This window comes from Echinops telfairi, unplaced genomic scaffold (assembly GCF_000313985.2).
Source record: "Echinops telfairi isolate 266 unplaced genomic scaffold, ASM31398v2 ScPeMD7_3533;HRSCAF=4204_0, whole genome shotgun sequence".
Classification (NCBI taxonomy): domain Eukaryota; kingdom Metazoa; phylum Chordata; class Mammalia; order Afrosoricida; family Tenrecidae; genus Echinops; species Echinops telfairi.
In genome coordinates this window covers 25,534,496-25,561,973 of record NW_022107431.1, presented here as the reverse complement: position 1 = coordinate 25,561,973, position 27,478 = coordinate 25,534,496, and the positions used below count along the sequence as shown (strand labels likewise).

The following is a 27,478-nucleotide window of genomic DNA, read 5'->3' as shown; positions in this document are numbered from 1 at the left end:
GCTGCACCCTGGTGCAACCATCACAAAGCAAGAGACCCAAGAACTAGAAAGGCAAGGCTCACCACCCATTTATCCCTCCACCTTTCAATTAGCCCCACATGTGATTATCAGCCAGGTTGGCACAATTAACTAACTCACCCTTTCATCAGTTGCTAGACTTTTAGGTTGTGTCCACTTCTTTGCTTTCGTCCAGAATGCTACTATGGACATTTTTATATGAACATGGGTTTCCAGTCCTCTTGGATCTATACCTAAGTGGTAAAATGGATGGGCTATGATAAATCTTATGTTTACGTTTCTAGAGGAAAGGGCAAACTCTTTTACTAAAGCAACTGCACACTGTACCCTTTCACCAGCGATGTATGAGATTCTAGCTTCTCCCTATAAGAGCCAACAATTGTCATCATCTGTTTTTGTGATAATGACTATCCTGAGGGGTGTGGAGGAGCCTGGGAGAGTAGTGATTATGTGTTGGATTGCTAACTTCAAGGTCAGCAGTTGGAAACCACCAGCCTGCTCTGAGGAAGAAAGACGAGGCGAAGAGTGAGTCTCAGACACCCACTGGGACAGTTCTGTCCTGTCCTGTAGTCGGATTTGACTCGATGGCAGTGAGTTTGGAGTTTTGCTGGCTGTGAAGTTGATCCCAAGCACTTTTGATTCTCGTCCTTCTGTCTTGCTCTTTTAATTTTCATTTTAATTGGCATATAATTCATATACCATGCAATTCAATAGTTCAGTCATCTTAAGAAGATTGTAAAATCATCCCCACAGTCAATTTAGAACATTGTTTTCTTGTGCTCTTTTCATTTTCTGTTACACATTTTACTTTCTAACCTGCCATATGATTTATAAATTCTATAAAATAATTCTAATGTTTATTAGCTTACACACACACACACACCTACACACTAGATTTTAAATTCCATGAGGGCCGGGGGGGGGGGGTGTTGTTGTCTTGGGAACTAGAGTAGTTTTAAGTTTTTGGTAAATGTTAGATGGTTGAATGAATAATTGAGAGGGCTTTTGATGACCCTTGTCCTACCCCAGAGACAGTAAATGTTTGCTAGGGAATCTTTGTGATCTGAAGGCTGCTGGAAGTTTGGAGGGAAAACAACTTTGCAGAAAGACTGTACCCATTTTTCTATTCTTCCTTAATGCTTGCATCAATGAGAACTGCTTAAGGGCCAACAGAGTTTTGAGAAGCTGTAAGAGACTAAATAAATATTGCACCGAACTTAATGGGTAGGGTGAGGACTCCGTTGTCTCATGAATGGGTAATGAACTTGAATAATAACTGGGACTGTCCACTGTGTGTGGCAGTCAGACCAGCTTTCAAAGGCAGACTGGCCTTTGAAAGGTCAGTCTGAGGGCCTATTGGCAGAAAACAGAGGCTTTGTGCCTCAGTTCAACCATTTTGGTCCCTTTGTGTTTTTAAGCTGACCCTAATCAGACCGGATGAGTGTAAAGAAGTCTCTGGGGAGGAAAGAACATGCGCTAGTTGTACTGTACGCACTTGCTGGGCATTCTTTTTGTTGTTTTCCTAGAGATCTATGGTGGTATTAAAGCTTATTTCCTTGATTTTCATTAATTACGAGGGAGACATAACTGCATAATTAATGTATCACTGGATTGTGCATTCAAAAATGTTCAATCGACACATGTGATTTATATATGTGTGTATAGCTATCATCTGTGTGTGTGTAATGAAAAAAGGAGCAGGGACAGGTCGGCCCTCCTGCAGGGAGTCAGCTCAGCGGAGCACGGTGCGTAGTGACTGCGAGCCTGGATGGCGCTGGCTTTGCTGCTGTCTCATCATTAAGGGCAGGTGCCGAATCGCGCAACTTGTTTTCCTTTCCTTCTTTCACCATATTTGATGCCCGGGGGCGTCATGAAGGAAAGGAGAAAGGTTCACGTCGTTCTTTTAATAAAAGAGATTCCCACTGGGATGAAATGCTGGGAGTTTATTTTGCTTTACGAGAGGATCTGATTGTTTATATGATTTACTTGGGTGGATAATTTCCTAATTTCATTTTCCTTTGGAGTGGTGCCACTTTTAAATGCTCTCAAGGTAACGACAGAACCCCCTTTGGCCTGGGTCAAAGAACTCGTGTCAGGAAAGCCCATTATTTTATTTCCTTTGCATATTATTTTCTTCTGTGTGTGTGTGTGCATGCGCACGCGCGCATGTGACCTTTTTTTTGTTTTTTTCATCCTGTGATCCGGATCCGGTCTTTATCACTACAGGCTAAGTCCTAGAAAGTGATTGTTTTTCTGGCATACCCATTTTCCTGGTTTGTTCCCCACTTGGAATATCAATTGATCTATTAATCCTCATTCCTTTATTGTTAAGAGAAAGGAATGTGCTCATCCAGTTTTGAGACACTCTTTGTCCTAGATTCCCTCCACTGCTTCCCCAAACCAGACCCTGCTGCAAAAGGGATAACGGTGGAAGCTTCTTGTTCCCAAAGTATGTGTTTCCCTGCTTGAACCCGTCGCTCCTGAGCCAAGTCCCACTCACAGCAAACCCCTAGGACAGATGAGAACTCGCCATACGGTTCCCAAGGCTGTAAATCTGGACAGAAGTCCATTGCCTCATCTTCCTGTCAAGGAGCAGATGGTGGGTGGACACTGCCAACCATTCTGTTAGCAGCCAAGCATTTGAACCACTGCATCACCAGGCTCCTTCTCAGTGTTCACTTCGTGTTTTTCCTACTGAGGACAGGACCTAAGAGGCCGCGTGGGAAAGAAAGGAGATTAACAACATATTCAGACTGCATCCTGGAAAACAGCTTGAGAGTTCCTCTCAGTGAGGCTCTGTGATTTAAAAAAAAATCCTTATACATATAGTTTTTAAAATAGACTATTTTTACAGCAGTTTTGGTTTTATAGAAAAAGTGTCCAGAAAGCACATATCGTACTTGCACCCATTGCTCGCGTTGTTCACGTTATCGACTGTCCAGGGGGGCACGTGTTCTATAGCCGGGGAACCCATAGCACTGCACAGTTACCAACCTGGCCGCTCCTACTTTGGGTTGTATTGTTCCATGAGTTTTGACAGATCCATCATTTCGTGTGTCCACCATCGCAGTACCAGACGGCATGGTTTCCCGTCTCTAAAAATAGTCTGTTCTCTCCACTTCCTTTAACCCCTGGGGACCCTGGCAACTGCTGATTGTTCTACTCTGTAGAGGTCTGGCCTTTCCAGGGTGCCATTGAGTTAGAGCACATGGTAGCTTTTTCGGCCTGGCTTCTTTCACTTAACAATATGCACTTAAGACTCCCCGTACCCCTGCCCCATGTCTTTTTATGGCTAAGTGATCCACCACTGTGTGGGCGAGCCACCGTCCGTTGATCCAGTCTCACGTCAACAAACCTCTTGGTTGCTTCCAGTGTGGACCATTTAAGAATAAAACTGCTCTAAGCGTTTGCGTGCAAGCTTTGATGTTTTTGTGTGGACAGAAGTTTCCACCCATTTGAGTGGGAAATGCCTGGGAGCATGATGGCTGGATCCCATGGTAAACCTAAGTGTCGTTTTGTAGGAAGCTGCCCCACTGCCTTCCTAAGCGGCTACCCCATGACTATATTCTGAGTGGCTGATCCAGTTTTGGATTCTTGCCATGGGTGAGAGTCGTGTTGCCCTACATCCTTGTCAGTATTTGGTGTAATCAGTGTGTTTGCATTTCAGCCACTCTGAGAACAATGAGTGGTATCTCGTGGTTGTTTTAATGTGCAATTCCCTAATGGCGTATAATGTTGAACATTCTGCATTCTATTTTTATCTTGGAAACACAGCCCTCAACATCTATATATTATTCTATAGTCCAAATGTCTTACAATTTAATTTATTTCTAATGAAAATCTTGCCTGGATCAACTGTAAAACATGAGAGATGCCAACAGGAGTCTCATCCGGTCAACAGGCTTGGGGGCCTGTTTCAGGTCTGAGGGTGAAATAGTGCTGCCTGTTTGTAGCCCTTTTTGCAGAGTTTCAAAATTTTAATTCAGTGTTAAAGCTTTAATTCCATTCCCACCCTATGAGGTTTAAAAAAGGTTCCCTTTGGGTAATTTGCAACATGTACAGCAGTGTGCAAAGTAAATTATATAAGTGTTTAGTGGTGGTGAGGTTTTTAAATGCTTGTTTTTAATAAAAGTGAAAATACTTTTTTTCTGCTCATTTGAAATTGTATTTGGGAGTAGTTTTCTGCTGGGTGCGAGACACTGTATTAACTGCTTGCAGTCTTCCCAATTACTCTCTGAGATGGGGTGCTATTTTGTTCTACATTTAATTAATAAGTCAACTGGGGCCCAGCACGTTATAGAAGCTGCTCTAGATACCAGAGCTTGAGTAGTAGTAGTTGTTGTTGTTGTTAGGTTCCATCGAGTAGGTCCCAACTCACAATGACCTTGGTACCACAGTGTGAAACACTGTCCCGCCTCTGCCTTCTCCACAGTTGTTCTGTGTTGGCGGCCATGGTTACAGCCGCTGTGTCAGTCCGCCTCACTGAGGCCCTTCCTCGTATTTCCGCCCCTCCAGTGGAACAGGCTTGCTGTTCCTCTCCAGGCACCGGTCTCTCCCGATAACGAGTGCACAGTACGTGAGACCAAGCCTCACCATTCTTGCCCCGAAGGACCCTTCTGGCTGTACTTCTTCCAAGACAGATCTGTTTGCCTTTCAGCAGACTCTGGTACTCTCAATGTTCTGCACCAACACCACCGTTCAGATGCGCTTCCATGAGCACCGATTGTGGATCCAAGCAAGATGAACTCCTTGCCAATGTCTTCTCTCTGTTTATGATGTTACCAGTTAGTCCAGTTGTGAGGATTTGGGTCTTCTTTACACTGAATTGTAATCCATACGGAAGGCTTCAATCGCTGACCGTCATTAGCAAGTGCCTCAAGTCCTCCTTACTTTCAGCAACAAGGTTGTGTCATCTGCGTACTGCTGGTTGTTAATAACCTTCCTCCAATCCTCATGCTGTATCTGTCTTCATCTCATCCCTCTTCTCTGATGATTTGCTCAGCATACAGATTGACTAAGAATGGTGAGAGGATTTAACCCTGATGCTCACCTTTCCTGATGTTAAACCATGCAGTATTCTCTGGTTCTATTCGCACGACTGCCTCTTGAGCCACGTACAAGTTCCACAGGAGCACGATGCAGTGTTCTGGCATTCGCATTCTTCTCAAGGCTAGCCATATTTTGTTATCATCCCCACAGATGATAACAATAGTCATTGAAACACAAGTGAACATCATTCTGGTATTCTCTACATTCAGCCAACATCCATCTGACTTCAGCGATGATATCCCTTGTTTTATGTGTCTTCTGAATCCAGACAGAACCCTACAGACCCCGTCAATGTATTGCTGTAACCGGTGTTGGATGAGCTTCAGTAAAATTGTACTTGTACGTAATATCAATGGTATTGTGCTACAATTTTTGTATTCTTTGGGTCACTTTTTGTTTGGGTATGGGGACAAATATGGATCTCTTCTAGTCAATAGGCCAAGTAGCTGCCTACCAAATTTCCTGGCATAGACCAGTGAGTGCTTCCAGTGCTTCGTTCGCTCGTTGAAACATTTCATTTGGTATTCCATCAACTCCTGGAACCCTGTTTTTGGCTAATGCATTCAGTGCAGCTTGAACTTCTTCCTTTAGCACCATTGGTTCTTGCTCCTCTTGAAATGGAGGAGTGTCTACTAGTTCTTTTTGTACAGTGACTCTGTATATTCTTTTTTTAGTTAATAAACCATTTTATTGGGGCTCTTCAGCTCTTATAACAATCCATACATCAATTGTATCAAACACATTTGTACATATGTTGCCATCATCATTTTCAAAACAGTTTCTTTCTGCTTCAGCCCTTGGTATCAGTTCCTCTTTTTTTCCTCCCTCCCCCACCCTACCACCCTCATGAACCCCTGATAAGTTATAAATTATTATTATTTTCATATCTTACACCGTCCACTGTCTCCCTTCACCCACGTTTCTGTTTTTCGCCCCCTGGGCCTGTGGGAGATTTTCTGTCAATCTGTGTATTCTTCCCACCTTCTTTTGATGTTTCCTATGTCATTCAATATTTTGTCCATAGAAATTGTCAATGGTGCACTCTAGGCTTGAAATCGTTTTCCTGAGTTCTTTCCATTGAGGATGCGCTGAGTACGGTTTTCCTACATGGTTTTCCAACTATTCGTCACCCTTGCTCATTTCACTATATGTTACTTCATTTTCTTAAGCGGCCCTTTGAGACTTTCTTTTCAACTCTAACTTCATCATGTCTTCCCTTTGCCTTAGCTACACTAGGATTGAGAACAATTTTCAGAGTTTTCTTCTGACACCTTCTCTGTTCTTATCATCCTGATTAGTATCCATGTTGAATCTTAATATCTGGATCCATAGGCATCATTATAGGCCAGGAGCAAATTAAGAGCTTACTGATGACCAACTGCTAGTCAAACTGTGAGGCCTGGATTGGAATTTATGGTAGGTTCGTAAGAAGACTGGAGGATTCAAGACGAATGATATAGTCCTGGTAGCAGCCCTTTGACAACCAGAAAATGTTGGCCGCAGACTGGGAAGGCAGGCAGTGATTAGAAACCATTGCTATCCAAGTGTTAACCTTAGAGTGACAGCTAGCGTGTCAAGCTAGAGTGGTAGCTACCTGAAGAGAGAGAGAGAGAGAGAGGAGGAGAGAATGAAAGAGAGAGCGAGACAAAAAACAAAGAAAGAATTGAAGTTCCCCCTAGATTATTGCCCAGGGTCACACAAATATCAAGGCATAGTTTATCCTCCTGGTTTAGTGGGAGGAGAGGAAATCCTTAAGACATGATGTCTGAGTAGCTACGTATATGGAAATAGTAAGCATGGATTTTCGAAGATTCCTTTTCAGTCCTCTTGCTGATTTGATCTGCTTGCCTCATCGACTAGCTTGAGTTGGTAATGGCCTTCATGTGTTATGTTCACTTATCAACCCAAACCAGCTGCTTTCAAGTGGGTTCCGACCCATGCAAGCTGCCTGTGGGTCCGAGTATAGCAGTGCTCCACAGGACTCTTGGTGGCTGAGTTTGCAGAAGTGGATTTCCTGTCTTCTAAGGCTCCTCTGGGTAGACGCGGACATCCAGCCTTTCAGTTACCCACCCAACACAGGAGCCATTGATACCACTCACGGCTTCTAGAACATCGAGAAGGACTTCTGGATGAAGCATGCTGGCTCTCTGCCCTCTGGGAGCCTCCCCTAGAATGAGTGCAACCTAGACTCCCTGGTGTGAAAACCTCATCACTCTTTAGAGCAGAGAGTCCGTTTAAAGTCAGTTCTTCCACCTGTTCTTCTTACTGTGAATTTGAATTAGACTATTCCAGGGACGACTAAGGAGACCCCCCCTGGTGGCCTAGCGGGTTACATGTTGGACTGTGAGCAGTTCAAACCCACCAGATGATGCTCTGAGGAAGAAAGATGAGGCTGACTGCTCCTGGGAATCATTACCCCCTCCGAAGTCCAGAAGAGCGGTCCACCCTACCTGATAGGGCCTCGGAGCATCAGAATTGACTCACTCGCTGGCAGTGAGTTGGCTTGTTTCGGTGTTGTTTTCTTTTTGGTTGGGGGATGCCTAAGGATCCCTGGTGGCACAGTGGTGTTAAGCACTTGGCTTCTAACTGATTGAAACCCACCAGCTACTTTGCAGGAGATAAATAGTCTAATCTGCTTCTGTGAAGATTACAGTCTTGGAAGCACTCTCTTGTCCTGAGGGCTCCCCATGAGTCAGAATCACTTGCTGGCAGTGGGAGGTTTAGGGGTGATTACCATTGTCCCTATTCTAAGCATGAGCCCCCCTTTGTGGTCTCACTATATCTTGGGTTTGCTATCTTTTACTGTGAAGAAACAGGAAAAGAAAACATTTTCGTACGTTTTCAATGAACTTGATGAGTGCAGACGCACCTGCCTTCTGCATGTGGTGCTCAAGAGTTCGGGAGACTTAAGAGAGGAAAAAGGAAGAACAGGCAGTCATTCACGTAGCTCACAGATCCTGGCCACCAATTGCCCTCCAGAGATTAGTTGTACTTCCTGACCCATCTGGGGTGGAGGGCTTGCTCGCAGTTCTAGGCGTGACTTTCCCCTTGGGAACGATTATCTCGAGTCCCTTTGGCTGCTCTACAACGGTGCTTCGCGGCTTGCCTCTTCTAGAAACGGTAGCGATTTTGGCTGCTGCTGTTTGCCAGGGGCAAACACCATCCCTCTTCTCTCCCCCGACCTCGGCCTTTGCAGTCAGCCCACCACCCGGCATGCCGCAGAAATCGTACAGTGGAAACACATGATGCAAACAGAGTGTAAACTAGCAGAATGTGTATGTAACAGGGAAGCCATGAAGATGAACATTTGAAATTGCCTAAGAAATTCTGCAAGGGTAATCAGCATGAGGCTCATAAAGGTGGCCATCTGTGTGTGAGGGAAGTGTAGGTTCCATGTGGGTAGATGGGGCACAGGATGAGAGTGGGAATCTTGACTGTATCCTTTTATCATTTGAAATATGAGGATGCCTTGCCCATTTAATAGTTGTTAGTTGCCACTGAGTGAGCTGTAACTCCTGGCAACCTTGACCTAAAAAGGAAACGTCCCCTCGGCACAGGCTCATGATCGTCACTGTACTTCAATCCCTGTTGCAGCTGTTGTATCAGTTCATCTCACTGAGGGCTTCCATGGGGCTTGTGTTCATTCTCTACTTTGCCTTACGTAATGTCCTTCTCTAGGGATTGGTCTTCCTGATAGCTTAGCCACAGTAAGCGACCAGAAGTTCCATCATCCTCACGTCTACAAAGCATCGTGACTGAATGTCTTCTGAGATGGATTGAGCCATTCCCCGGGAGTCCACAGGCTAGCCAACAGCCTTTGTCAGCACCACGGGGTCAATGCACCAGTGATTCTTTTAGCTGCCAGTTGTCCGGTTGTTGCATGCATGTGAGGCCATTGAAAAGACCATGGCCTGCCCTTCCTGGGGGATGGACAACAGAAAAATGGGTGAAGGGAGACATCGGACAGTGTAAGACATGACAAAATAATAATAATTTATAAATTATCAAGGGTTCATGAGGAAGGGGAGTGGGGAGGGAGGGGACATACCAAGGGCTCAAGTAGAAAGAAAATGTTTGGAGAATGATGATGGCAACAAATGTACAAATGTGCTTGACACAATAGATGGATGTATGGATTGTGATAAAAGTTGTATGAGGCCCCAATAAAACTATTTTTTAAAAAGACCATGGCTTGGATTGGGCACACCTGAGCCATCCAAATGACATCTTTGCTTTAAAGCTTACTTCGCAAAAATTGCTCTCCTTCGCTGTGTCTTGACGGGAAGTGAGACAGCAGTGCACCTATCATGGGAAAGTTGAAATCTTAGTAATTATCAACTCAGAGAAAATGCAAGTAGTGTGTTTTTGTTAGACACATCTGGGCTCAACCCAATTCTAGCTATGCGACCGCAGAATGTAGTCAGCCTCTCTTAAGTCCCCATGTCCTTATCAGTACTGAGAAAAAAACATAAATACTTGCTTAGACTATCTTCTAGGAGTGCTGAAAAATAAACAAAAAACAAATAAGAAAACGCTCTGTAAGCACCAAAACATGGATGATTGCTATCAGGTTTCTGGGCGGAAGTTGTGACATTAATGTCACAAGGGGAGGGAGGGCCATAGATCACTCCACTTCTGCTTTCTTAAGATCTGGCCAAATTCCAAATTCTTATGGGAGAAAAGAGGCTCTACCATTTGGTTGCCTTCATATTTCTAACTTGAAAACTTAAGTAATCTCTGGTCTCTGGTGGAAGAGATTTTATTTAAAAAAATGTTTAAAGTCTATTTAACATCTTTTTGATTAGCCTACGGTAATCGTTGTGACTGGTGGGTAATAGCAGGGGATTTGTGGCTTCCTCTCACTGAGAAGTCCGGGAGATACCACTTTCAGCCACAGTCAGAGCCAGGTCAAAAGCTATGATCAGAAACTCATTTTCCCTCCTTTGAGTCTGCCCTCCAGCGGTTCTCAGCCTGTGGGTCGCGGCCCCTTTGGAGGTTGAACAACCCTTTCACAGGGAAGCCATTGGAAAGCATGTATTTCCGATGGCTGGGAGTCACCACCACATGAGGAACTGCATGAAAGGGTTGCAGCATGAGGAGGGTTGAGAAGCGCTGTTGCTGTCTTTGTTTTGAAGTTAGACTCTGCTCCTGCGGAGGCAAGGTAATGTCCCACTAACACCTGTGGACCAACTGCGACCCAGACCCTTGGGTGGTGGCTCCTTTTCTGTATACACGGTGTACAGGTTGCTCCAAAGTAAAATGGAAAGATGTGAAAGGGTATGATTCAGATACTGGTGATTTCATTTGTTTATAAATATATAGTTAAGGCTCTTGAGTCGTTCTTAAATGGTGTGAGAGACAGGATTGGCTCTACCACCTCAAAAGTTGGCAATCTCCTGAGCTAGTTCTAACAATCCCAGTGTGGGAAGAGCTGCCTTTTTCCCATCATCCCAGCACAAGTCCAGGGCTGGGGGTTAACTCCTGCCAGGTGGACACATACCGTCTTTGAACTAGTCACCAAGGCCGGGGGCTTGGCTGGATAAGTCGGATTTTTCCGTAGGAAAGCGGCATGATGAGATAAAACAAGAAAACAGCTAGATGCCTGAATGTCTGTCGGTGAAGATATGGGTTTTATTTCTCTGCTTAACATTCTTGAGATGTTTTTGGAAGGTTGTTGCAAATATCCTGTTGGGTGGCATTTCCCTGGTTCTGTCTTTAAATGATTTAGTGAGGGATCTTTTCAAAGGAACACTCTGTCTCACCATTCTGTTTGGGGAGACGAACTGCCACTGCAGAAAGAAGTCATAGACCTCTCTCAGTGCAACACAAGCTGTTTTCTGCCCTTGGGCCATTTTACGGCAAAACCAGTCCTGAGAACCAAGATGATAATACGACATGCTTATTTAATACGGGGTCTATTTGCTTTTCCGTTATGGTAATTCATTAACCTCAAAGCTCTGGAATTCAACATTGGGACTCTCCACTCCTCGTCCAAAGGAAAACACAAGTATAATCAATGATTTCATAGCTCTCTTTGGAAGAGACGTCCAAGCCGTGTGATTCCCTGGCCGTCCATTCCCAGCAAGGGCTGGCGGTGTATACCCCAACCTCTTTGTATAGAGGCTCCTCAGCCACCACTCTGTTCCCAGAAGAACATTGTAAAACGTGTGTCACTTATGATGAGCCCATTCATGTTCCATAAACGCTAGTTGCTGTTGCCTGTCCTCTGTACGCATATGGCCTTCCTCCTCCTGAGAGCAAGGGCGGGGGTGGGGGTGGGGGGTTTCCACCAATCTGAGGGGGTTCCCTCTGGCTGGCTCAGCCAAAGACAGGAGGAAGAAGGCAGAGGAGTTCTTTGTGGTTTGGCATTGCCTCGCTTGCTTTCTCTTAGATTGGAGATGATGAGGAGAGATACAGCAAGGTCATTATCATTATGAGCCTGTTTTCTTTTATTCATTTACTCTCCCAAATAATTTGTGAGTGCCATTATTGGGGATGCAGCACTAAACAGAGTAGACAGATTTTGTTTCTCATTGTGACTACCTTTTCATGAGGGCAGACTGGCAACAGGCACTTACACAAATTAATAGGCACTTTGTCAGGGTGTGGCGACGCTGCTTTGTGTGATACGGGAGATGGAGAAAGAAGGTAGGGGGGACAGACAAACCTTTCTAAATCAACTGTGCAGAAAGAAGGATCCCTAAAACCCATGACCACCAAGTGAATTTGACTCACAGTAACCTTAACAGGATAGAGTCCTCTGCTCAGCAGTCGTTTGCTGAGCTGTGCTGACTTGTGTTGCTGCCATGCTCAAAGCTATGATACCAGTGTTTCAAATACCTGCAGGGTTACCCATGGCCGAGAGGCCTTAGGAGAGCTTCCACACTAAGACAGACCAGGAGAAGAATCTATTTACTTCTGAAGAGATTGGCCAGTGAAAATCTTAGCATAACTCTATCCAAAACCCTGCCCGAAGATGAGCCCCTCCTCGAAGTTGAATCAGCCTTAGGACATGCAGGGGGCAAAGCTTTGGGAACCTTCATTTGCTGCTGTGGCGTGATTCAAAGCAAGAAGTAGCTGCAGACACTCAACAATAATCAGAACATGAACTGTATGGAGTATGACTCTGGGGACTGCGAAGTAGTAAGAAATGAAGTGGAATGGTGGAAGATCAATATCCTAGACGTTAGAAACCTGAAAATACACTATTATTGGGCATTCTGAATCAGATAACCGTAGAGTTTACTATTCCAGGGATGGCGAATTGAAGGGGAATGGTATCTCATTCCCTGTCCAAAGAACATTTCAAGATTCATCATGAAATACAAATGCAGTCAGTGATATAATATCCACATGCTGTGTGTGACCTCCTCCCTGGGGGACAGACAGCCGAAAGGTGGATGAGGGGAGAGGTCGGACAGGGCAAGATATGACAAAATACCCATTTATAAACTATCAAGGGCTCATGCGGGAGGGGGGAGCGGGGAAGGAGGGGAAGGGTGAGGACCTAGTGTCGGGGGTTTAAATGGAGAGAAAATGTTTTGAGAAACGATGTACAGATGCGCTTTGCACAATTGATGTGTGTGTGGATTGGGATAGCAGTTGTGTGAGCCCCTAATAAAATGTTAAAAAATAATAATAATAATAATATCCACATGGCAACAATAAAGACCAGTTACTATGACTATTATTCACATTTATGCACCAAGAATGCTCAAAATGAAGAAATTCCAGATTTTTAACCAAGTCCTGCAGTCTGAAAGTGGGCTGAATGCATTTGAAAGGTGAGGGTATACACAAATACCATAAGTACAGGTTTGACAGGAGATGTGAGTACGTGGGTATTTACCTTTGCTGCAACTGCAACCACGAAGGCGGTGGAGCAGACAGGTGTCACAATTAGGAAAACATCTTAGATATAACCAAATACCTTGAAGGAATTAGTTACTGAGCCTGGGGGCTCAGGATCATGGGCTCTGGGGACATCAAAGTACGTTGGCATAACATACGTCTACAAAGAAAACACCCAACACCTCCTTTGGTGATTCGTGACTAGGGCCTTAAAAGTTCCTAAGTGACCATCTAAGATACAGTATTGGTCTTTCTCTGTCCGGAGAAAAGAAGAGTGATGTTTCCTATAAAAGACATACGTACACCTTTTAGTTCAGTGGACTAATGGACCAGGTGAACATTAGTCTCCAGGATGCAGAGACCAGAAGAACTAGATGGTGTCCAGTTACCATTACCAACTGCTCTGAAAGGGACCACATTAAAAAAATCCTTTGTAGAGAGTGGGAGAAGAGCATGGGACAAACAGGCTCACTGGTTGAATAGAGAGTGATGGACCCCCAAGACTGTGGCCTTTGGTCATGTTTCAGTCCGGAACTGAGCTTGCCCTCATGGCTCAATCTGCTCTATAAGGAGAAGAATAACACTAGACAAAATATCAAACAACAGAAAGCATCAAAGAAGATGAAATACACAGTCGCTGTACCAAAATGAATTGGTTGGTGTTCAACCACTTCAGAAGGTAGCATATGATTGGGAGCTAATGGTTTTGAAAGAAGAAATCCAAACTGTATTGAAGTCATTAATGGTTATAAAGGCTCCAGAAATTGATGGAATATCAATGGAGAGAGAGCTTTCAATAAACATAAGCAATGCTGGAAGCAATCACTTGTCTATGGCAAGAAAATTGGAAGACAATTGCCTGACTAGACAATCAGTTGACTGGAATAGATCTGTATGTTTGTGCCTATTCCAAACAAAGGTGTTCTAATGGAATGTTGAAATTATCAAACAATATAATTGATATACATGCAAGTAAAACAATTCAAAAATTATTACAGCAGTACAGCAACAGCTAACTGCCAGAAATTCAAACCAGAGGCAGAAGAGGACACGGAATAAGAGATCTCATTGCTAATAGCTGATGGATGTTAGCTGAAAGCAGAGAATACCAGAAAGATGTTTACCTGTGTTTTATTGACAAGGCAAAGCTGTTCAACTGTGTGGGTTCTAACAAATTATAGCTAACACTGGGAAGAATGGAAATTCCAGAACATGTCATTGTGCTTGTGCAAAACCCATACATAGACCAAGAGGCAGTAATTTGAAAAGAACAGGGGATACTGAATGGTTTTAAATGAGGTACAGTATGCATGAGGGATGTCTTCTTTCATCACACGGAGTCTGTACACTGCACAAATAACCCCAGGACTGGGATATGTGAAGAAGACTATGATATCAAGATTGGAAGAAAGCTCATTAGCAGCCTGCAGTATGCAAATGACAGAACCTTGCTTGCTAAAAGTGAATTTGAAACAGTGATGAGCTTCAGACTACAGCCTTCGGTGTGGATGACAACTGAATGTAAATAAAACAAAAGTCACCCCCGCCTGACCAATAAGCAATACCATGATAAATGGAGAAACGATTGACATTGCGAAATATTATATTTAGTTGAATTCATAATTGAGACCCATGGAAGCAGTAGTGAAGAAATCAAACGCCTATTTCATTGGTCAAAACTGCTGCCAAGGATTTCTTTTTTTTAAGTATATATAACAATTTCTATTATAAACTAGATGGGCTATATATTTCAGATCATTAACACTATTGAACAGTTTAAACTAATAACCACCCCACCCCCACCCCTACCCCCAATAGTTGATCCTTCACCCACTCCTTGATTTCTCCTTTTCCTCTATGAACAACTATCTTCCATTTCTTTTTGCTTGTTTGTTTTTAATCATTTTATTGGGGATCATACAGCTCTTAGCACAATGCGTACATACATACATTGTACCAAGCACATTTGTACATTTGTTGCTGTCATCATTTTCAAAATATTTTCTTTCTACTTGAGCCCTTGGTCTCAGCTCCTCATTTGTTTCCCTCCCTCCCTTACGAACCCTTAAAAAGCAAAGATACGTTTTTGAGGAATAAAGTGTGCTTGACTTAGACCGTAGTATTTTCAGCCACCTCAGGTACATGAGTGCAAAATCTGGAAGATGATTGAAGATCAAAGCAAACTGAGTCAGAAGGTTCCTTAGAAGGAGGATGGCGAGACTTCATTTCATGTCCTCTAATAGAAAGGACCAGTTCCTGGAGAGAGACATCATGTCTGGTAAAGGAGAAGAGGACCCTCCACAAGGTTGACTGGCGGAGTGTCTGCCACCAGGGGCTCAAACACAGTAACTATTGCGGAGTAGTCCGGAATCTGACGGTATCGTGTTGTGTTATACCGAGAGCCCCTAGGAGGCAGGGCCGTGTGGAAGGCACTTAACAACAGGACAGACAGGCTTGCCCTAGGTGCTGTCCAAGGCTGTAAGCTTCGTGGAAGCAGACTACCACATCGTTTTTCTTCAGAACAGCTGATGGATTCAAAGCCAGGACCACTCTCTTAGCAGTCAAGCAGGTAACCACTGTGGCACCATGATTCCTTCAGGACATCCTTATTTAGGCCTGCAGGAAGTGATTGCCGGGGACGTAGAGTCCCAGTGGGGATGGAGGTCTTGAGGTAGAGGCATGCCTTACGTAAGGAGCAGCCTGCGGAGAAGAATCGAGTGCAGAAAAGAGTTGGGATTAGTTAGGAGTCAAAGGTGTATGAAGGCCAGACCAGGAAAAGAGTGGAAATAATCAAAGTGAGATTGGACGCCACTAGAAATTTTTAGAAGATTCCAAATAAAACCCTGCCTTGCAGCCATTAAGTTGATTCTGAATCATCGCACCTTGTAGGACAGAGTAGAATTGCTCCCTTGGGTTTCCAAATCTGTAAATCTTTACAGGAGCCGAAAGCCTCATCTACCTCCCACAGAGGTTACAAATGGCTAACCTGGTAGTTAACAACCTAACACATAACCGTGATGCCACCAGGGCTCCTTAGTCCTTCTCAAAGACTCGAAAATTCCGAGAGTAAGCATGAAGGGGGCAAGTGGAGAACCGTGCTTCGTTGACTTCCTCGAGGGAAGAGGAAGGTGGCTCTGTAACTGACAGAGAAGGCTCAGCCTCCAGTGCAGGGTACAACCGGCGCTGGGCCTCGGTGTGAGATTCTCTGTGCCTTTGTAATTACGGTAACAATGAGAAACTGGGACCTGGGTTTACTTGATTGGGAACAACATTTTTCAGAAAGCTATCTAACGACTATGTTTCATGGGCTGCGTCCTGCCTGCCTCTTACCCTGTCGTAATTTGGTTAGGACTCCCCTGTAACGGAGGTCTCCTTAAGATCTTTAATACTGCCCCATGAACAAATCAAACAGCAACTGGTAGAATACGGGCTTTCATAACACACCTCTCTCAGTGAATGAATTCATGCTTTTCCACTCACAAAGGACTTGCTTTAATCCAGTGGTACGGCTGCCATGAGTTTGATTAATGTGTGGAAGTTCCAGGAAGTACAATTTTGACTCCCTGTGAGAAATCCCTTGCTAGGAAACGTGGGGGAATCCATAAGTGAGGGGGCTTTGCCATACCTAAGCATGTGCGTCGGGGAGTCTTGAAGCAGGGGACCACGCCTCGGGAATGTTCCAGAGACAACTCCGGCTCTGTGTGGCATCTTGCACTGGAATGACCTCTCAATGCAAAAAATCTCCTGAGCCCGTGAAAAAGTGTCCACTGACTGTGGTCTGAAAATACACAGACGCTATATAAACATAAGTGAAATATTTTAAAAGATGAACAGTGAGATACTTGTAAGTCCATGAGAGCAGTGGTCGGAATTTTGTACCCTAGCAACATACCTTCCATGGTCAGTTGCCTGCAGTTTGTACTTGTTGGCATGGGACATAGTTATCTGCATTATGTGTTAAAAATGCTCTCAGCCAAAACAAACAAATAACCAAAGGCATTCTCTTATCAGGGTCTGTTTATAGGAGGTAGAGCAAAAGAACACAGCGGTCAGTTTTGATTCTTGGCAGGAAGCTAATGCTGCTTCAAAGCTCCAGAGTTTATAAGGAAGGAGGAGGAATTTTCAGTGGAGATTAAGTTAGAATTAAAGCAACAGAAAGCTCAAGCATCCTCTGGGACCTATACTAGAAAAACAGAAACAAACACTGATAAGTTCCAGATACTTGGATTACTTTTTTATTGAGAGGATGAAAGGTTTTAAAGGTGCCTAAAGTCAAGATTACATAATGGCCCTGATTCCTGACACTGGACCACGGTTCCCACGCAACATCTGAGATAGAAGAGTGTGCCTTCAGCGAGCCTTGAATCCCTTCCCCAGCTTGACAGATAAGGGAGCAGAGACCCAGCAACTTGAAGGGACTGCCCAAGGTCACAAAACTAACTGTAGACAATCTTCTCTACAAATCAGGACTCCTGACAACCATTTTGTTGTTATTTTGTTTCAAATGACTATATAAAGCCAGGGAACCATTCAACTACCTGTTTCTTATGAGCAAGGGGCAGAAGAAGACAACCCCTATGACTGAGGTCTGACCTGGTGGTGCATTTGATTTTCTAGAATGTGCCCTGATTCCTGGGGCTGAAGCACTTGATCTTAAACTTGTTCCCTCTAACTTTGATGGTTGAATAGCTTGGGGTCTCTGGGCTTGCCCAGGTCTTTGGAGCCCCGCCTCCCTTCAGAACCTCTTTTAAGCACGAATGGGTTTGTAGAAAACTGTGGGAGGCGGTGGGGTTTAGGATCCTTCTACATACAATGTGGACACCTCTCAAGCCTGGTCCAGTGTTGTTATGAGTGCTGTGATATGGCTTTCTTTGCTGACCGTGCTGGTAGTACAGGTTAGGCAGTGGTGACTTGGGGGAGGAAAAATATGGCTGTCTTGTCCATAAAGCTGCAGGGTCTCAAAAACCCTATACAAGGTCATTATGAGTCAAAAGCAATCAATGGCAGTAGGTTTGTTGAGGGTTTTTTTGTTGTTGTTGTTTTGTGGTACTGACTAGGGTTCTCTCCTCTTTGACAAGGGCCTGAACAAACTGAACATGTATTTAAATAATAGCACTCCTTTTTCAATTTTTTTACTAGACATTACATTTTTTTATTTTCCTTTTTTTTAAAAGCACTCTCATAAGAAAAGTCTTATCCTTACCACCTGAGTGCGATTTGTTTTTCATTGTTTTCTGTGGGTTTTCCAAGCTGTGAAGCACCAGAGGTGTGGCTGTATAATGAAATAATGGATATAAGGTGTTATAGGGATTGCCTGGGTGGGGGAGCAGGGGCAGGGCGACAGGGAGGGAAATGGGATTTTGGGGGTAAATACCCTGTTTCCCCGGAAGTAAGACATCCCCGAAAATAAGACCTACTTACACTTTTGCCTCTCACTGAAATATAAGGCATCCCGCCCGAAAATAAGACCTCCCCAAACATAAGGCCCCCTGAAGCTACTGTGACTCTGGACCGTAGCGGCGGGTGCTGCCGTGCAGCTCACTGTTGGCCGCAGCGCAGCCGGAGCAGGCAGGAAGTGTGAGGTCTCTTTTAATAAAACAAGAAACAATAAATGTGTACTGTATTCTTCTTCATGGAAAAATAAGACAACCCCTAAAAATAAGACCTAGTGTATCTTTGGGAGCAAAAATTAATATAAGGCACTGTCTTATTTTCAGGGAAACAGGGTAATGAAGGCGGGAGGGGGGAGGGAGCAATAGAACTGATCGTGATTACACAAATCCGTTTAAAGGCAATTTAATCATGGGGGTCGGGGGAGACTCTAAGATAAATGTGATGATTGCACAACTCCCCTTGATATGATTGCATTATTGAACTATTTAATTGTCAATATGTAAATTATGTGCCATTAACACTGTTGGGGCAGGGAACGGAAAGTCTCGTGTCCAATTAACTTTGTCTTTAAAGAGCTCTTGGTACTCGCTGCGGAACAGGAGGCTGTATGGTTGGAGTGAAGAGGCATCGAAAGGGAGAGGAGGATGTTGTGCTTGTCTCCATTGAAACCAGTAAAATGTACATTAGCAATCGGTTGATGACTAAGTCATTCATTTTCTTCTTAGTTTATAGTCGATTACAAAATGGTTGGCAAACTTAAAACAAAGAGCATACATAGTATAAAGAAAACATCGGTCTCTCCGCAGCCTCACCAGCAGCTGTTCTTTTCTGTTTGCATTTGTAACATTCCTGTTTTCACAGAGGGGAGGGTGCTCTTTCACTGGTGCCTGATGGCTGATGATCGGGAACACTGCTTCACAGGTGACTGTGCGCAGTCACCTGAACGTCTTCTTTGGGGAATTCTCTCTTCACGTTCTCTGCCCATTTTAACTCAATTGTTTGGCTTCTCCTTGTTTGAGTTGTTGACGTTTTCTGTACATTTTAGAGATTAGCCTCTTGTCTGGTACGCCATTGCCACAATTTTTTTCCCTCAGTGAATGGGTGCTCTTTTTACTCGTTTGGTGAAATCGTTTGCTGTATTTTACGGTTTCAATCTTCGATGGTCTCAGTCATCTACTTTGTCTTTTGTTGTTTGTAATGTTTTTCCTGCCTTTCTGGGCAGTTGTGTTTTCAGGCTGCTATCTCCCCTGAATATTATTTGCCAAAGGTCAAACCAGCCTCACTCTGTCAAACCAATTGATAATTCACCTTTCCATCTGTCTCTTCCCTCCTAAATTTCATTCAGGTTCTTCTCCTACCCTATGTTCAACCCACTTCTTTTTTTAAAATAATTAAATCGTTTTATTGGGGGCTTGTACAACTCTTATCACAATCCACACATCCATCCATTGTGTCAAGCACTTTTGTACATTTGTTGCCATCCTCATTCTCAAAACATTTGCTTTCTACTTGGTATCAGCTCCTCGTTTTTCCCCTCGCTCCCCCTTCCCCTATGAACCTTTGATAATTTATAAATTATTGTTTTGTCATATCTTGCACCATCCAATGTCTCCCTTTACCCACTTTTCCACTGTCCGTCTCCCGGGGAGGAGGTTGTATGTAGATCTTTGTAATCTGCTCCCCCTTTCTCCCTCACCTTCCCTCCACCCTCCCTCCAGATATCGCTACTCTCCCCACTGGTCCTGAGGGGTTCATCTGCCCCAGATTCCCTGTGTTTCCAGTTCCTATCTATACCAGTGTACATCCTCCGGTCCAGCCGGGTTTGTAAGGTAGAATTGGGATCATGACAGTGGGGCGAGGGGGAGGAAGCTTTCAAGAAGTAGAGGAAAATTGTATGTTTCATCATTGCTACACTGCACCCTGACGGGCTCGTCTGCTCCCTGCGACCCTACTGCAAGGGGATGTCCAATTTCCCACAGATGGGTCCTGGGTCCCCACTCTGCACTCCCCCTTATTCACAATGCTATGATTTTTTTGGTCTTTGATGCCTGATACCTGATCCCTTCGATGCCTTGTGATCTTATGCAGGCTGGTGTGCTTCTTCCATGTGGACTTTGTTGTTTGCCAGTTAGATGGCCGCTTGTTTATCTTCAAGCCTATAGAACGCCAGACTCCATATCTTTTGATAGCCAGGCACCATCAGCTTCTTTCTTCTGAAGCTTGAGGTTCCAGGATTATCGTTCACATGGTTCACTGAGTCTCTCAGGTCTAGGTTGTAGAAGGTCTGTGTCTGGAAGTCTCAAAAACATATGCTTGGTGCCACCACATGCTCCCCTTGCACATGTCAGGATGTCTCATGGTGGAGATTCATGTGGATCTTGAAATTAAGTTGTCCAGGAACAATAGGAAGTTTTGGAACAGCAAGAAATCTGGCTTTGCCTGACTACCCAGTCTCCACCAATGTTCCTTTCTTTCTCCCTCATGGACCACTCGGCCCTTTATCGAGCCCTTTCGGCTGTGTCAAGGTATTGTTTTGTTGTTTAACAGAGTCTCTGGACGAAATAGAGTTCTTCAGAATGTACTTTGGGAAATGTTGACTTTAAGTATTAGTATCTTGAAAGGATTACACGCCTTCTTGCCCCCTGCAAGTGAGGAATGGAGCTATGGGTTGCAGAGTTGAGGAACTCATCTTTTACATGTGACTATTGCTGCCAAGGTCTCACCCCTAAACTCCTAAGTTCCCTCTAAAGTTTGACCATCAAGAACTTAGATTTCTTCCAGAGCAAGGAAGCATCAGTGTTGAGAGTCCCATTTCTTTACAGGCCTGTAAAAGCTACACTTTTTAACTCCTTGCTCCATCTTTCTAAGACTCGAGGTTTGCCAGGGGATATACCAGAACATTCTAGAATTTGTGTGTATGGTATCTGATGGCATGAGAGAGAAAATATTAGAAAAGTAGTATATTCTCTCTAGAATTCACATGGGTCACCTGAATATTTACTGACAGGTTTCTTTCCTTGTTTAAAAATCATTTTATTGGGAGCTCTTACAGATATTATAGCAATCCATAATTCAATTAGATCAAGCATAATTATACAATTGCCACCATCAATTTCAAAACATTTTCTTTCTTCTTGAACTCTTTGATATAAGCTCTCCTTTATCCCTTCCCTCCCCTCCACCCTCAAGAACACTTATATTATATTGTGTTATGTTATATATTTATACTTTTTTGCCATATCTTACACCGTCCAATGTATCCATTCACCTACAATTCTGTTATTCATCCCCCTTGAGGGGGGTTATACAGTTATCATTGCTATCAGTTCCCCCTTTCCCACCTTTCCCCCACCCCACTCTTCCTGTACTATCAGGGAATCATTACTCCCATTACTATTTCTGCAGGGTTTATATATCTTGGATCTCATGAATTAAAAGATCTTAATTATACAAATGAACATACACAGGTCCAATGAGATTAATGAGGTAAAACTAAGGGGAGGGGTAAAAAGTAAGGGAAGGGAATATTAAAGACTGGAGAATAGTCAGTTATATGTTTCATCAGTGCTAAGCTGCACCCGGGGTATAGCATCCTTCCATGTGGTCCTTCTGTGAAGGACTGCCCAATTCTCTTACAGGTGGTTTTGGGTCTCCACTTTGCCTATGCTCCTTCACATCAATTTGATTGCTTGGACAGGGGTTTTTCTTAATGTTTGCATACACACAAAGGGACTTCAAAAGTTGTTGGAAAATAGGATGAAAAGATAATGAAATTTTTCTATGAACTTTTATATACTCTTTACATGCACACCACCACCAGAGATATGTGTTCTAGAAACTATTATATTTAAACAATGGTATATTTCAATGTCAGATGTGTCAATAGGAAACAGTATGTCTGGCTTGTTGGCCAAACATCATTCTTTGGAAAAGCAGAAGAGCCGCTGCCTGACTTCAGGTCAGCCGTGGGAGTCCCCTGCCCTTGTCCTAGCCGTGTTGATTGGACTCCAGTGACACGGTTTGCTAGGTCATGAGAAAAACGGGTTTGAGTCCTCGAGTGAACAGAATGGATGTGCTCAATGGTACTTGGAATGTTTTTCATGAATATTTTAAGCAATGACTTGATTCTTACTTGTACTTATTCTTTTTGAAAGTATTAGAAAGGAAGATATCCACAAGACAAAGTAGAGAGGAGCTGATAAGAAGGGGAGTTCTTAAGGAATTGCCTGATCAAGGTGAGGAAATTAATCATATATTTAAAATAATTTGATCGTCTGTTCTCTGGCCTTTCTTTTCATTTGCTTTGAAACTTAAGATGAATGTGGTCTGCGGTAGGGAGTAATGCACTCCAAGATTCTTGCTTTAATCCATAGTGCCATTGTGGCCTGGGGACAATCTGAGGCTTTTTAGAAAAGAAATTCCACGAACTCACTGATGAACCCTTCACCATATGTCACTTTAAACCCTCAGATTTACAGAGATACATTTGGGACTGGAGACATGGATATAATGCAAATGGATGCTTCTTTCTCTTCTCTGTACTTGAACTTCAGTCTTGCTGTACATGTTAATTCAGTTGTTTTGAGTAACTGCAAAGTTTTAGCTCGATCCATGCCTTGCTTGTTCATGAAGACTTCCAAGAAAGGAAAAGAGATGGGAAATGGGCCTCTGGTCTTTCACACTTTATCATACCGTCAAAGTTGCCATCAATAAGACAAGAATGAGCAAACCAAGTAATTCATGCTTTATGCGTTCTCTTAAATGATTTTTTTTTTTTGTCCAAGTATGGTTCCATTTTCTTTTCTCTGGATCTATTTTTTCTCTCACCCTTTTCACGAACTGTTACTTCCAAGTATTCTTGTCTTTTACCTCTGAGTTCCCTGCTTTTTATGGCCCAAGGGGAATTCTTGATCAAAAAGACAGGACTAGATACAAACTGAGGTTGGCCCTCCAAAGAGACACCAGCATTCATGATTTCTCCAGATAATGCCAAGTGGCTTTCATCACTTCCACTGCGATTAAAATTAAAGGAAACTTTAGTTGCAACATTGTTGATTTATCTCATGTCTTTTATGCTCTAAAATTTACTGAGGTAAAGTATTATTATTATACTTTTCAGGAACAAAGAAAATGTTATTAATTTAGAATTGAAGTAATAGTGTTCTTTCCTGATATATGTTCCTTGCAAAGAGCTTAAGATTTTTTGGCAGTTCACTATTTATAAATCCAAATGACATGTTTTTTTCCAACATCTGAATATTTCCAGCGTGGAATTGGGAAATACTTTATTGTTTTTCCTCCCACTTCAAAGAAAACAAAGGAATCTGTAGTGAATAATACCATTTTCCTGAGCCTTCACAATTTTAAGTATTTTATTTTAATTTCTGATCTGTCAAACTTTTCTCACAACACTTTATGAATGAATTTTATGTCTTTCCTTTATGTCTTCCCTGGTTTTCTATTACCTTAAAGCCGTTTATTTCCTGTCTGGGACGTTGGGGAAAATTTTTTTTAAATGCATGTCCCTTACTTTTTTTAAAACTTGAGGTTGGACTTGCAATATGAAAATTCATCTCCTGTCTTCTGAGCAGTGGAAGAAAAATACATATCCACCGAAAGTTGAAACCTAAGCCATTAATTGTATGCAATGGGGCAATGTCTTTCTTCACTAGGAAATATTTTAAAGAAATCTGAAAATGGAAATTTCTATGATTGAAGTTGCTAATGGGTTTTAAAGCAGAAATTGAAACTACTTTTTCCCCCAACTAAAATTTATAGGTAAGGGAGAAAAGGGTATTTTTGTTCTCAAAAGTAACCAGTAATGCTCAGTTTAAAGTAATATTTAGTATTGCTTGGTTTTTACTCTGCCTAATTTGTTAAAATGTAGCCCAAGAGGCAGTTGTTTGAACAAAATAAGGGGATACACAGGGTTTACACTCAGGACAAGTGCACACCAGGACTGTATCCTCTCACCATGCTTATTTAATTTGTATGCTGAGCAAATACTTTAAGAAGTCGGTCTAGATGAAGAGGAACACAGCTTCAGGATTGGAAGAAGATTCATTAACAACCTGTGATATGCAAATGAGACAACCTTGCCTGCTGATAGTGATGAGGACTTGAAGCGCCAACTGTTGAAGATCAAAGACTGCATATAGCCTTCAGTATGGGTTACAACTTAAAAAAATAATCCTCAACGACTAGACCAATCAACAACATCATGGTAAATTGGGGGGGGGGGTTGTTTTATTTTACTTGGATCACAATCAGTGCTCAGGGAAGCAGGAGTCATGAAATCAAGCGCCATATTGCCTTGCGCAAATCTGCACAAGCCCTCTCTTACCGTGTCAAGAACACAGGTGCCATGTGAAGGCCCAAGGTAAACCTGACCTAAACCACGGTGCTTTTGATCACTTCATATACTTGTGAAAATTGAACTGTAAACAAGGAAGATTGCACTATTGATGTGGTTGGTGAAACAAATGAATAGACTACGGACTGCCAAAGGAATGCACAAATAGGTGTGGAACACATATGAACAAATATGTTCATAAGCATGAACAATGGCATCGCTCCTGGGAAGCGAGGATGGTGGGACTTGGTCAGGTGTATTTGGGGGATGTTCTCAAGAGGGATCAGGCCCTAGACTAAAAACACCGTGCTTGGGAGATGGTCGATGAAAAAGAAGCCAAGGAAGACCGTCCAGGAGATGATTGACACAGCGGCGCCCGGATGGGCTCCAGCACAGGAACAGTTGTGAGGACAGCGCAGAATGTGTGTCCCTCTGGTGTAAGGAGGGTCGCTGTGAATTGGAACTGAACTGACTAAATGGCCTCTGGTAATAATTTGTCAAACGATTTGTATGATAGATTCTCATTTCCTTAGCCAGTGTATACCTGTTCCCCATAAACCTAGCTCAACGTGACCTTTTCATTTACAGCTGAAACACTAAAAGTGTGAAGACATTTTTTTAAAAAATCTTAACCTCCCTGAACATACTAGATGTCATCTTTGGAAAGTCTTGGACAACTGAATGTTCCACCTCTATGAACCAGTTGCCATTGACTTTAATCCAACTCATGGCATCCCCTGCGGGTCAGAGCAGAACCAGGTTTTCAAGGGCAACTTGTTCAGAAGGACATCACCAGAACTTTCTCTCCGTGTGGATTCTCTAACAGCCAAGTGTGTGCTTGTGTATGCAACTAGAGATACCAGGTCCTATCTAGAACTATAAAAAAATTACCTAATGTTTGGAAGTTCCTGGTCATGTTGACTGTAAGTGGCATCCTTCCCATTTCAACCAAGGGATGGGGAAAAGAGTTTTATGTTTGGGGGTGGCGGGGTTGAGGGTTAAATTATCTTGAAGTTTCCAGTCTGTTTTTAGCTCTAGAGGCAGTTGTTTGGGGTGGCATCCTCCGCGCTTCTGCCTATGAAGATGGCCTTCCTGTAGTTCTTGTCATGCCTTGTCAGTTTTTCCCTTTATTCCGCAAGCCAGATTTTTTTTTTAATCCCTCAAGTTTACCATAGTTTCACCTCATCCCAGCCCACCTCAACTCCTCACTCCAGCTTATTATTAGTAGTCCTATCAGATGATACTTCTCACACCAAGATCTACCTTCAATGTAAAAGTTCAACAATTGGCCTCCCTTGAAAAAGACATGGTCTGCGTCCAAGTCTTCCTTCTATTTTCTTGTTCTCATCATTTTTCTTAGCTTGAACTTGAGGACTGATAGGCGTCTTTTCCGATCTGCCCTGCCTTTTTGTCCTATTGGATACTTGCTAACTTTTTCATAGGTTACGCACCTTTGGGTCACATGTGGGTCTCCCCCCCCCCCTTCTAGCTATTACTCCATTAACTGTGTCCCTAATTGACTTGTTTTCTAACAAAATCAGCCCTTCCAAACACTTTCAGACTTACATGACCATTTGCTTATTCTTTCTGTTTGATCTCTTGATTTCCTCAGCTTGCTTGAGTTTTTTGTTTGCATGCAGATGCTGCTGTTAGACTTGGCAGTGGGCTTCAGAGTAACCTGTTCTCTCGCTCAGCTTCTTCTCTTGCATTCATTTATTCTGCTTGCATTTCACTCATAGATATACATAAACTATAACAAGTGTTGGACTTATTTTAAATCTAAAACAACTTTCTTAATACCCCAAACTAGGAAAAGAAAAAACTAGAAAAAACAAACTACGAAAACACTTTTCCGGTTCATGAATGATTTATAATTATTGAATAATTCTGTTTGTTCTCTCTTCTTGAAGTTCTTCGTTTCCTCATATTTATTCCAAACAGGTTTCCTTTTTCTGCATCATCTTCATGTGCACCAGGTTTATTTCATGGCCCCATCTAAGTATCTTCTATATTATGACTATTTCTATCCTATGATAGTCCATTTTTTCTGTATGTCACAACTGCTTAATTTTCTATCTAGCGTATCCATTCTCAATTTGAAAAATCAGTTCTTTAACTCACTAATAAATTTTCATACAATAATGTTTAAAATATAATTAAATCATCATGTAACATGGCTTCCACATATTCTTATTACCAACAGAAATAGAAAGAAACAGATCCATTTAAACTGGGAAACCTAATCTTAGAGAAAGAAAAATTATTTTCTGTTTTCCTTGAAGTTTCTCGTTTTACCTCAGGTTTTATTTTTCTTGATGCCAAATCTGTACATTATATGATACCATCCTAGAGTCTGCTTTTATTCTTTACAGCTTAAGATTTCAGAATTGAAGCTAAGAGCCTTCTGGCTCCTTTTTGGTTTCACATATAACCCCAAACAACTCAACCCATTGCCATTGAGTCAACGCTGATTCACAGCACCCCTATAGAAGGTTTCTACGGCGGCTATAGATGTGTACAGGCCCAGACAGCTTCATTTTCCTCCCCAGGAGCAGCTGGTGGGTTTGAACCACCAACCCTGTGGTTAGCAGTCCAGTGCCACCAGGATGCCCCTGAAAAATTCACAACTTCCCTGAAGTAGTTTCGATTTATTTGCTGCAGCATTGCCGTGAACTCTTTTTTATTTAAGTTTTACAGGAATCAGATTATAGGTACCTAGAAATTATATGACCAGGCAACAATTGATTTTTCATTTTGCGAATGACATTATTCTATGATCATGGATTTTATCGATGCCTTGCTTGTTTGGTCAAT

General features: G+C 42.8%; 1 protein-coding gene across 1 annotated transcript in view; it reads left to right on the top strand.

Moving 5' to 3' along the window:
* Nucleotides 1-27,478, top strand: part of PHACTR2 (phosphatase and actin regulator 2) — a 125,583-nt gene that overhangs the window by 48,688 nt on the left and 49,417 nt on the right. The window contains exon 3 of the mRNA XM_045294582.1: nt 22,467-22,547. Within this exon, the coding sequence (XP_045150517.1) occupies nt 22,467-22,547 (81 nt within the window). The remainder of the gene's footprint in view (nt 1-22,466; nt 22,548-27,478) is intronic.